General features: G+C 40.0%; 1 protein-coding gene across 1 annotated transcript in view; it reads right to left on the bottom strand.

The window, feature by feature from the left end:
- The window catches only part of ECPAS (Ecm29 proteasome adaptor and scaffold), a 304008-nt gene that overhangs the window by 214601 nt on the left and 76848 nt on the right, over positions 1-12559 (bottom strand). Inside the window, exons 20-22 of the mRNA XM_053702690.1 lie at positions 8147-8281; positions 7578-7737; positions 6546-6718 (exon numbers count right to left, since the gene is read on the bottom strand). Of these exons, the coding sequence (XP_053558665.1) occupies positions 6546-6718; positions 7578-7737; positions 8147-8281 (468 nt within the window). The remainder of the gene's footprint in view (positions 1-6545; positions 6719-7577; positions 7738-8146; positions 8282-12559) is intronic.

Below are 12559 nucleotides of genomic sequence, written 5' to 3'. Positions count from 1 at the left end.
CCCTCGCTTCGATAAGATCAAGCGTTCAATCTCCAAGCAGTCAGCTGGAGTGAGACCAGATTCGGATGTTCGAACGGACCTTGAACAAGAAGGTCTCGTCTCAAAGGTAGCTTCCATGGTGGAGCCGATGACATATTCACCAGATCTGCATACCAAGTCCTGCGTGGCCACGCAGGAGCTATCAAGATCACCGACGCCCTTTCCTGATTGATCCTGGCTACCAGCCTGGGGATGAGAGGAAACGGCGGGAATACATAAGCTAGTTTGAAGGTCCAAGGTGCTACTAGTGCATCCACTAGAGCCGCCTTGGGATCCCTGGATCTGGACCCGTAGCAAGGAACTTTGAAGTTCTGACGAGAGGCCATCAGATCCATGTCTGGAATGCCCCACAGTTGAGTGACTTGGGCAAAGATTTCCGGATGGAGTTCCCACTCCCCCGGATGCAATGTCTGACGACTCAGAAAATCCGCTTCCCAATTTTCCACTCCTGGGATGTGGATAGCAGACAGGTGGCAGGAGTGAGACTCCGCCCATAGAATGATTTTGGTCACTTCTTCCATCGCCAGGGAACTCCTTGTTCCCCCCTGATGGTTGATGTACGCAACAGTTGTCATGTTGTCTGATTGAAACCGTATGAACTTGGCCCTCGCTAGCTGAGGCCAAGCCTTGAGAGCATTGAATATCGCTCTCAGTTCCAGAATATTTATCGGTAGAAGAGATTCTTCCCGAGACCAAAGACCCTGAGCTTTCAGGGATCCCCAGACCGCGCCCCAGCCCATCAGACTGGCGTCGGTCGTGACAATGACCCACTCTGGTCTGCGGAAGGTCATCCCTTGTGACAGGTTGTCCAGGGACAGCCACCAACGGAGTGAGTCTCTGGTCCTCTGATTTACTTGTATCCTCGGAGACAAGTTTGTATAGTCCCCATTCCACTGACTGAGCATGCACAGTTGTAATGGTCTTAGATGAATGCGCGCAAAAGGAACTATGTCCATTGCCGCTACCATCAAACCTATCACTTCCATGCACTGCGCTATGGAAGGAAGAGGAACGGAATGAAGTATCCGACAAGAGTCTAGAAGTTTTGTTTTTCTGGCCTCTGTCAGAAAAATCCTCATTTCTAAGGAGTCTATTATTGTTCCCAAGAAGGGAACCCTTGTTGACGGAGATAGAGAACTCTTTTCCACGTTCACTTTCCATCCATGAGATCTGAGAAAGGCCAGGACGATGTCCGTGTGAGCCTTTGCTTGAGGAAGGGACGACGCTTGAATCAGAATGTCGTCCAAGTAAGGTACTACAGCAATGCCCCTTGGTCTTAGCACAGCTAGAAGGGACCCTAGTACCTTTGTGAAAATCCTTGGAGCAGTGGCTAATCCGAAAGGAAGCGCCACGAACTGGTAATGCTTGTCCAGGAATGCGAACCTTAGGAACCGATGATGTTCCTTGTGGATAGGAATATGTAGATACGCATCCTTTAAATCCACCGTGGTCATGAATTGACCTTCCTGGATGGAAGGAAGAATTGTTCGAATGGTTTCCATTTTGAACGATGGAACCTTGAGAAACTTGTTTAAGATCTTGAGATCTAAGATTGGTCTGAACGTTCCCTCTCTTTTGGGAACTATGAACAGATTGGAGTAGAACCCCATCCCTTGTTCTCCTAATGGAACAGGATGAATCACTCCCATTTTTAACAGGTCTTCTACACAACGTAAGAATGCCTGTCTTTTTATGTGGTCTGAAGACAACTGAGACCTGTGGAACCTCCCCCTTGGGGGAAGCCCCTTGAATTCCAGAAGATAACCTTGGGAGACTATTTCTAGCGCCCAAGGATCCAGAACATCTCTTGCCCAAGCCTGAGCGAAGAGAGAGAGTCTGCCCCCCACCAGATCCGGTCCCGGATCGTGGGCCAACATTTCATGCTGTCTTGGTAGCAGTGGCAGGTTTCTTGGCCTGCTTTCCCTTGTTCCAGCCTTGCATTGGTCTCCAAGCTGGCTTGGCTTGAGAAGTATTACCCTCTTGCTTAGAGGACGTAGCACTTTGGGCTGGTCCGTTTCTACGAAAGGGACGAAAATTAGGTTTATTTTTGGCCTTGAAAGGCCGATCCTGAGGAAGGGCGTGGCCCTTACCCCCAGTGATATCAGAGATAATCTCTTTCAAGTCAGGGCCAAACAGCGTTTTCCCCTTGAAAGGAATGTTAAGTAGCTTGTTCTTGGAAGACGCATCAGCTGACCAAGATTTCAACCAAAGCGCTCTGCGCGCCACAATAGCAAACCCAGAATTCTTAGCCGCTAACCTAGCCAATTGCAAAGTGGCGTCTAGGGTGAAAGAATTAGCCAATTTGAGAGCATTGATTCTGTCCATAATCTCCTCATAAGGAGGAGAATCACTATCGACCGCCTTTACCAGCTCATCGAACCAGAAACACGCGGCTGTAGCGACAGGGACAATGCATGAAATTGGTTGTAGAAGGTAACCCTGCTGAACAAACATCTTTTTAAGTAAACCTAATTTTTTATCCATAGGATCTTTGAAAGCACAACTATCTTCTATGGGTATAGTGGTGCGTTTGTTTAAAGTGGAAACCGCTCCCTCGACCTTGGGGACTGTCTGCCATAAGTCCTTTCTGGGGTCGACCATAGGAAACAATTTTTTAAATATGGGGGGAGGGACGAAAGGAATACCGGGCCTTTCCCATTCTTTATTTACAATGTCCGCCACCCGCTTGGGTATAGGAAAAGCTTCTGGGAGCCCCGGGACCTCTAGGAACTTGTCCATTTTACATAGTTTCTCTGGGATGACCAACTTGTCACAATCATCCAGAGTGGATAATACCTCCTTAAGCAGAATGCGGAGATGTTCCAACTTAAATTTAAACGTAATCACATCAGGTTCAGCTTGTTGAGAAATGTTCCCTGAATCAGTAATTTCTCCCTCAGACAAAACCTCCCTGGCCCCATCAGACTGGTTTAGGGGCCCTTCAGAACCATTATTATCAGCGTCGTCATGCTCTTCAGTATCTAAAACAGAGCAGTCGCGCTTACGCTGATAAGTGTGCGCATTTTGGCTAAAATGTTTTTGACAGAATTATCCATTACAGCCGTTAATTGTTGCATAGTAAGGAGTATTGGCGCGCTAGATGTACTAGGGGCCTCCTGAGTGGGCAAGACTTGTGTAGACGAAGGAGGGAATGATGCAGTACCATGCTTACTCCCCTCACTTGAGGAATCATCTTGGGCATCATTGTCATTGTCACAATCACATTTATTTAAATGAGAAGGAACTCTGGCTTCCCCACATTCAGAACACAGTCTATCTGGTAGTTCAGACATGTTAAACAGGCATAAACTTGATAACAAAGTACAAAAAACGTTTTAAAATAAAACCGTTACTGTCACTTTAAATTTTAAACTGAACACACTTTATTACTGCAATTGCGAAAAAATATGAAGGAATTGTTCAAAATTCACCAAAATTTCACCACAGTGTCTTAAAGCCTTAAAAGTATTGCACACCAAATTTGGAAGCTTTAACCCTTAAAATAACGGAACCGTTTTTAACTTTAACCCCTTTACAGTCCCTGGTATCTGCTTTGCTGAGACCCAACCAAGCCCAAAGGGGAATACGATACCAAATGACGCCTTCAGAAAGTCTTTTCTATGTATCAGAGCTCCTCACACATGCGACTGCATGTCATGCCTCTCAAAAACAAGTGCGCAACACCGGCGCGAAAATGAGGCTCTGCCTATGATTTGGGAAAGCCCCTAAGAATAAGGTGTCTAAAACAGTGCCTGCCGATATATCTTATCAAAATACCCAGATTAAATGATTCCTCAAGGCTAAATATGTGTTAATAATGAATCGATTTAGCCCAGAAAAAGTCTACAGTCTTAATAAGCCCTTGTGAAGCCCTTATTTACTATCTTAATAAACATGGCTTACCGGATCCCATAGGGAAAATGACAGCTTCCAGCATTACATCGTCTTGTTAGAATGTGTCATACCTCAAGCAGCAAGAGACTGCTCACTGTTCCCCCAACTGAAGTTAATTCCTCTCAACAGTCCTGTGTGGAACAGCCATGGATTTTAGTAACGGTTGCTAAAATCATTTTCCTCATACAAACAGAAATCTTCATCTCTTTTCTGTTTCTGAGTAAATAGTACATACCAGCACTATTTTAAAATAACAAACTCTTGATTGAATAATAAAAACTACAGTTAAACACTAAAAAACTCTAAGCCATCTCCGTGGAGATGTTGCCTGTACAACGGCAAAGAGAATGACTGGGGTAGGCGGAGCCTAGGAGGGATCATGTGACCAGCTTTGCTGGGCTCTTTGCCATTTCCTGTTGGGGAAGAGAATATCCCACAAGTAAGGATGACGCCGTGGACCGGACACACCTATGTTGGAGAAATGAGGCTCAGTCTATAACTAGAAAGGCCCCCTGACTAAAAAAGGTGTCCAACACAGTGCCTGACGTTTTTTAAACGTTCCCCAAGATTATAATGCCAATTGTTAGCTAGAATCTGAATAATATGCACAAATAAAGCAATCGAATTAGCCCATAAAAATGTCTACCAGTTTTTTAGCCCTTTTTAAGCCCTTTATTCTTATATGTTTGACTAAGAAAATGGCTTACCGGTCCCCATGAGGGGAAATGACAGCCTTCCAGCATTACTCAGTCTTGTTAGAAATATGGCTAGTCATACCTTAAGCAGAAAAGTCTGCTAATTGTTTCCCCCAACTGAAGTTACTTCATCTCAACAGTCCTGTGTGGAAACAGCAATCGATTTTAGTTACTGTCTGCTAAAATCATCTTCCTCTTACAAACAGAAATCTTCATCCTTTTCTGTTTCAGAGTAAATAGTACATACCAGCACTATTTTAAAATAACAAACACTTGATAGAAGAATAAAAACTACATTAAAACACCAAAAAACTCTTAACCATCTCCGTGGAGATGTTGCCTGTGCAACGGCAAAGAGAATGACTGGGGTGGGCGGAGCCTAGGAGGGACTATATGGCCAGCTTTGCTGGGACTCTTTGCCATTTCCTGTTGGGGAAGAGAATATCCCACAAGTAAGGATGACGCCGTGGACCGGACACACTAATGTTGGAGAAAAACAGACCCAAAGCATGATACTGCCACCAAAATGCTTCACTGTGGGTATGGTGTTCTTTTGGTTATATGCAGTGTTGTTTTTGCGCCGAACATATCTTTTGGAATTATGGCCAAAAAGTTTAATCTTGGTTTCATTAAACCAGAACACCTTTTGGAATATGCTTTTGGGAGACTTCAGATGTGTTTTTGCAAAAATTTAGCTGGGCTTGGATGTTTTTTTTCGTAAGCAAAAACTTCTGTTTTGCCACTCTACCCCATAGCCCAGATATATGAAGAATAAGGGTGATTGGTGTCACATACACCACACAGCCAGTACTTGCCAGATATTCCTGCAGCTTCTTTAATGGTGCTGTAGGCTTGGCAGCCTCCCAGACCAGTTTTCTTCTCGTCTTTTCATCAATTTTGGAGGGACGTCCAGTTCTTGGTAATGTCACTGTTGAGTCATATTTTCTCCACTTGATGATGACTGTCTTCACTGTGTTCCATATTATATCTAATGCCTTGGAAATTCTTTTGTACCATTCTCCTGACTGATACCTTTTAACAATGAGATCCCTCTGATGCTTTGGAAGCTCTCAGCGAACCATGGCTTTTGCTGTAAGTTGCGACTAAGAAAATGTCAGGAAAGACCTACTAGAACAGCTCAACTTTATTTGGGGTTAATCAGAGGCATTTTAAATTATGGCAGGTGTGTACTGACTCCTATTTAACATGATTTTGAATGTGATTGCTCAATTCTAAGCACAGCTACATCCCCAGTTATAAGAGGGTGTGCACACTTATGCAACCATATTATTTTATTTTTTTATTTTTACTTCCATCCACCTAGAAGTTTTTTTGTTTTTCAATCAAGTTGTACAGTTTATAGGTCACATTAAAGGTGGAAAAAGTTCTGAAATGATTTATCTTTGTCTCGTTTTTTTACATCACAGAAACCTGACATTTTAACAGGGGTGTGTAGACTTTTTATATCCTGTGTGTGTGTGTATGTATATATATATATATATATATATATATATATATACACACACACACACACACACACACACACACACATATGTGTTCTTTAAAAACACTGTTCAACAATAGTTATGCCTTGTCAATATAAACATATTTGTTGGGTTTAAATTTCATAATGATTTTTTTTTTTTTTTTTTTTTAACCAAACCACCTTTTAAATATGGCAATGTATTTATACTTTTAACAAGATAAGGTGCGTTTTTGCTTGAGCTTATATTCACTTCTAACTACAACCATCACTAAAGAAGAGCAGATTATGTTTGGTAATTAGGAGTGCAATAGTCAATTCATCCACAGTTAGGGATAGCCATAGTAAAATGTAAAATGGGCTATATAAGTTCTAAATGATTAAATTAAGTAATTCTTTATATGCACAAGACACACAGAAGTAGACAATCTTGCCTTGTTTGTCTCCTTTCCAGAGGGTATTCGGGCCAGCAGGGTTTCAACAAAGTGCTGTTTGGAAAGCCCAGGTCCTTCATCTGGAACAGGGAGTGGCCCATTCCTTCCTATCTCGCCCAGAGCAGTAGTGGCAGCAATGGCTAACATAGGAGACGCATTATCTAAAAGTGAACCTGAAAAAGCAGATGGATAAATAAAGCACATGCTCAAATGAGATCACCCTCCTGAAACAGACGCTTCAACTATTTTTTTAATTAAAAATTGTGCATACGCATGCATACATGTATCACACTTACAGCAGCATTATTTGTTAATTATGATCTGAAATACATTTTTCATTGAAAAGTTGTGACAATCTGGTTTGCATTGAATTTGTGATGGCAAGATCAGAAAGGAAGGTTTGCTTAGCTGCCTTATATGGGCCCTAAATTTGGATTTATTTACATAAGATGGCCTGCAGAATTTTTTTCCACACCACCTTAAAATCTCTCTTTTATAGAGGCTAGAATTAAAAAAATTAAAAAAGCAAAACAGAGAATAGAAAATAATTTTACTATGCAAAACAAATCCATGTTTAAAACACTAGGCCTCTATGAAAAATATTTAACACATTTCACCTGTGTAGGTGATGGACTAAGTCTACGTGATGTCATTATAAAAAGGAAAAAATCCAAAGGTCATTAGTAATTGTCCAAATGGCACAGAAGAATAAGCATCTTGCTGCTGTACTGAATTTCACAGACTCAAGAACCTACTTTGGCAGTTAAAAGTTCCAGTTTTAATTGTATTAATTATATATCAGACAAACTTCTTAAACTTACACAAGAAAATAATAAGTTATTTCTTTTAATTAAGAATTGCACATCATTTGCAGAGAGTCTGCATGCAAACACCTTAAACCTGCTTCTGTGATCTCATTAAAAAAACGTAAAATTACCAACGTGTCCAGAGAGCCCCACTATCTGTAAAAAACCTTCAAATACAGGAAGTGTAATAGTTTCAGCTCTCTATTAACCAGATCAGTACACTTACCAATAGTTTCTGTGCAAGTCTTGAAGATTTCATCCTGCACAATATCTAGAGCAGGTTTTGACACTTCTACCAATTCTAAATCTTTCCTATTGTACTTGGCCAAGCACCTTCCGATTAGGTATCCCAGAGCTAGCAAACATCCATGCTGGGCCTCAGGATTCTGCAAAACATTCAAAGAAATCAGCGTTTTAGGCTTAGAAAAAATGTATGCAGATTACAATGTACTCCATACATGTTATGTGGTTTAGGCTGTAGATAAATGTGTTCTATAACACAGATAAAAAAAAAACGAACATGTTTTGTTTTTTTAAAGTTATCCTTCATAAATCTGCACACGTGTGATTCAGTGACATTTGTCCTATTAATCAGGAGAATTTAAATTAGCACCTATCCTATATATAGAGAGAAACCAGTATGCATCATAAAATTATTTAAAAAGCAAAAAAAAAAAAAGGTTTCCCGCACTACAAAATTGTGGCACACAACAGTTATATATTGTATACATTCAGGCTCCAGGGGATTATCATCACTTATATATTAGGCAAATATAGCACAGAAGTGTTACTTACACTGTTATCCTTTGCCATCTTAAGTAGATACTGAAGTTTAGACTTTAGTTCAGCAGCCGATACAGTGGAAATAACAACTGCATAAAGCTGTGATGCAAGCTCACGCATTTCTTCTTTGCTTGAAATCATCAGACCCTAAAGATAAGAAACATTTACAACACTTAGGATCGTACTGATGGGCAGCTTCTTATATTAGTTTATTTGCTTCAACATTGAAAAGAAAGTTCATCAATTCTAAGTACTTATATAAATATGAACCAATTTAAAACTTCAATTTGTTAACATAGTTATTCCCGTAACGACCGCAATGTATCCTGTACGTCACTGGTCATTAAGGGATTGTCTGAGTATAACAGTGCGGGTCTTGCCGCAAGCGACAAGACCACACTATTAGACCCTCCCTCCCGAATGCTTACTAAAAATAAAAAAAATCGGCAAGACCACACTATTGAAAACTTCACCCCCAAAGAAAGACCAGAGACGTACAGGGCACATTGCTGGTCATTAAGGGGTTAAAGGGGCATGGAAGTCAAAATTAAACTTTCATGGTTCAGACAGCATGCAATTTGTATTAAATAAAATCTCAATTTACTTCAATTATGAATTATATTTTGCATGCTAGCTTCTGAATGTTGGATACATACATATGCCTCGTCACTAGTTGAGCAGATGTGTCCAGCTAGGTCCCAATAGAGCATTGCTGCTTGGAGAGGACTTTACCCATGTGTTTAACTCATTTGCAGTGGTTAAAAGGGATAACATTTTTATGATTCAGATAGAGCATGCAATTTTAAATAACTTTTTAATTTACTTCTATTATACATTTTTCTTCATTTTCTTAGTATATTTTCTTGAAAAGCAACGACATAGGAGACGGCCTATTTTTGGAGCACTATATGGCAGCAGTTTTGCAAGAATGTTATCCATTTGCAAGAGCACTAGATGGCAGTACTGTTTCCTGTCATGTAGTGCTCCAGATGCCTACCTAGGTATCTCTTCAACACAGAATATCATGGGAACAAAGCAGATTTGATAATAGAAGTAAATCAGAAACTCTTTTTAAATGTTATGCTCTGTCTGAATCACAAAAGAAAATACAGTAGATTTGTATAATCAACAAATGCATGATAAAGACTATGAGTAGTAGTTTTTCAAACTTTTGTCTATTTCTACTCCCCCTGTATCATGTGAAAGCCATCAGCCAATCACAAATGCATATACGTATATTCTATGAATTCTTGCACATGATCAGTAGGAGCTGGTGACTCAAAAAGTATACATATAAAAAGATTGTGCACATTTTGTTAATGAAAGGAAATTGAAAAGTTGTATACAATAGCATGCCCTATTTAAATCAATAATGTTTTATTTTGACTTTAAGGTATGCTTACAAAAAACAAAATTTCTGCTTACCTGATAAATTATTTTCTTTCCTGTCATGGAGAGTCCACAAATCCATTCAATTACTAGTGGGTGATATATACACATACACACATATACATATATATATATACATATATATATATATATATATATATATATATGTGTGTGTGTGTGTGTGTGTGTGTGTGTTTGTACATTGCTCCTCCCCTATTTCACTATGAATGTTGTGGGCGTGCCGTGGGGCTTGCGAAGTTGCGCTGTTAGCCTAAACCTGCCTGCCTATCTGTGCTCACTGCTCAGTGACGTGTGGAGCAGTGGAGCCACTCACTGCTGTGTTGTCTCTCTAAACGGGAACTGGGAAATCGTGAGGGGGATGCCTGGCACCTGACCGCATTACTGTCTGACACTGTCTCTAAAGTGAAGGAGCTACCTATGATGCTCACCAGACCGGTACGGTTACGGTTCACTAAGTGCACACTGAAGAGGTAGGAGGGGAGGGCGGACGGGGGTCTGGGGGTGGGCAAAGAGCAGAGGTGCTTGGCCATAAGAAGCGGTAGGCACGCGGCCCGGGGCTGTGCACTGATAGACTTGGAACAAAGTCAAAGAGCAGAATTCTCAGAATTTTCATAGTTTGCGCACCTAAACCTTTTCTTTAGCGATTTATTTTTAGAGTGCTCTGTTTATCTTTCATTTGATGCTCTGCTGAGCCAGGGAGCAGCTCTAGACATGAGCTTTATAATTAATGCAGTGCAGTTTACATATTTTGTATGTGTGTGTCTGAGTGTTTCTGTGTGTGTGCGTGTGTGTTTCAGGGTGTTTTTGTGTTTTGTGTGTGTGTGTGTGTGTTTCATGGTGTTTTTGTGTTTTGTGTGTGTGTGTGTGTGTGTGTGTGTGTGTTTCAGGGTGTTTTTGTGTTTTGTGTGTGTGTGTGTGTGTTTCAGGGTGTTTTTTTGTGTGTGTGTGTGTGTGTGTGTTTCAGGGTGTTTTTGTGTGTGTCTGGGTGTTTTTGTGTGCGTTTTTGTGTGTGTGCCTGAGTGTTTTGTGTGTGTGTTTCAGGGTGTTTTTGTGTGTGGCTGGGTGCTTTGTGTGTTTCCGAGTGTTTGTGTGTGTTTTTAAGTGTGTCTGAGTGTTTGTATGTGTGTGTGCCTGTGTATTTGTGTGTGTGCCTGTGTGTTTGTGTGTGTCTGCTTTCTGGGGGGGGTGACACCATAACTTACCGCACCGGGTGACACCAACCCTAGTGACGCCACTGAATATTAGTGCCCTAAAAACACTTATACTAGTGTCTGAACATGAAACAATACATGTTACAGATATAATATAAAACTATATACATATATAAATATCACTCAATACTGTAAGTATGTAAAGAATTTGGAGCATATGTTATGAAAGAATTATAAGCCTGAACTGTTGAGATATTAAGAGCCAGTACAAGGCGAACGCTAATGAATGCCATTGCGGCATGCTCATACCAGCATGATAGTAGTTCTAGATATGAAACCTAAAATATCCTATACAGAATATTCCACAAAGGAACCCTAGAGAAGGTCCTGTAACTGTAACCTCTATTACGGTGTTAGAAACAGTAAAATACATTTTTACAGTGAACTACCATTAGTCACCACCAGGTGGCAGACCACACCAATAAAATTACAGCAAGAAATAAAGGTAGATTCATTCTTAAATGACAAAAAGCTCTCAGCCCATAGAATTAAACACATAAGAGCCCGAATGATTGGACAAAAAAGGGGCGCTCAAAATCATCAGGCTTGAGTTTGTACTACCAGCTGCTCCCAGTGGAAAGCACTAGTGCAGGGACTCTGATAAGATTGATAAGGGAGAGACTGCAAACCCCCTGTAAATCTGAGACACCATACATTCACACAAATATTACGCACACACAATGGCTCAACTGCAATAAATATTAGCAGCAGCACAGAGTCCAGTACTCACTGCCCATCGATAAATCCCAACCATGAGGAGATTTTAACTATGCTCAGCTCCATAATGTAAAACTTAAATACTTTTAACATTTAAAATAGCCATTCGAAAAGTCATGTTTAATTTTGTTTTATTAAATTGTCTTTTCAGATTAACATTGTTTAATAGCACAGATCAATATGCAATCTGAATAAACTTAAAGGGACAGTTTACCCCCAAATTTTCTCCCCTTTAATTTGTTCCCAATAATCCCTTTTACCTGCTAGAGTGTATTAAATGGTTTACAAATAGATCCTTTACCCTTATTTCGGCATTTGAAATAGCCGATTTAGACTGTGGTATCCCCACCTATACTGAAAGCTTATAAATTTAGGTATAGGCTATTGACAAGCTATGTAAACACAGTCAGCAGAATAAATTGCACTCCCAGTGGGGTGTAGCAGAGATACATAATAAAATAATAATTTTCAATTGATCTCTCTAAGTATTGGGCTTTGGTTTACAGACAAATATAAGATAAGGAAATTATAAAATAAAGAGATCTGATTTTACCCGTAAGCTCAACCCATTTTAATAGGTTGTGGTTTCAATGCATAACACCAGCTATTTCATATGCACAAATAAAATCTGAAAATGCAATTTCTCATACATTTTATACTTGGCAGCTGTTATAAAAAGTCATTGAAAATAAATTGAGAAAACAATTTTACAGTATAATGCCCCTTTAAATTAAAACAATATATAAAATAAATAAAAAGTAATGTTACGCTTATAAGAAGGAAGCTTCTATTTCCAGTACAAGAAAATCAGATAAAATGCAGGGGAGATAATCACTAACTCAGTGACCTCCTCTCTGCAGCACTGATGTTGGCGCCAGTAAAAAACAAAATATGTCTTACGTCTAAACATCACACATCCTGATATTAGTCTGTTAACTAGCAGTGAAATCAGTGCTGCAAGGAGACCGCTATAGCAGGTTTCAGATTGCAAAGAGATTAAATCATTAAATGGTAGCAAAAATATGAATGTAAACTAGCAATTGGCAAGTTGACTTCTATATCTATTAACAAAGGATGATTATAGAAT

Source organism: Bombina bombina, chromosome 2, assembly GCF_027579735.1.
Source record: "Bombina bombina isolate aBomBom1 chromosome 2, aBomBom1.pri, whole genome shotgun sequence".
Classification (NCBI taxonomy): Eukaryota; Metazoa; Chordata; class Amphibia; order Anura; family Bombinatoridae; genus Bombina; species Bombina bombina.
This window is presented reverse-complemented; position numbering and strand designations above follow the sequence as displayed.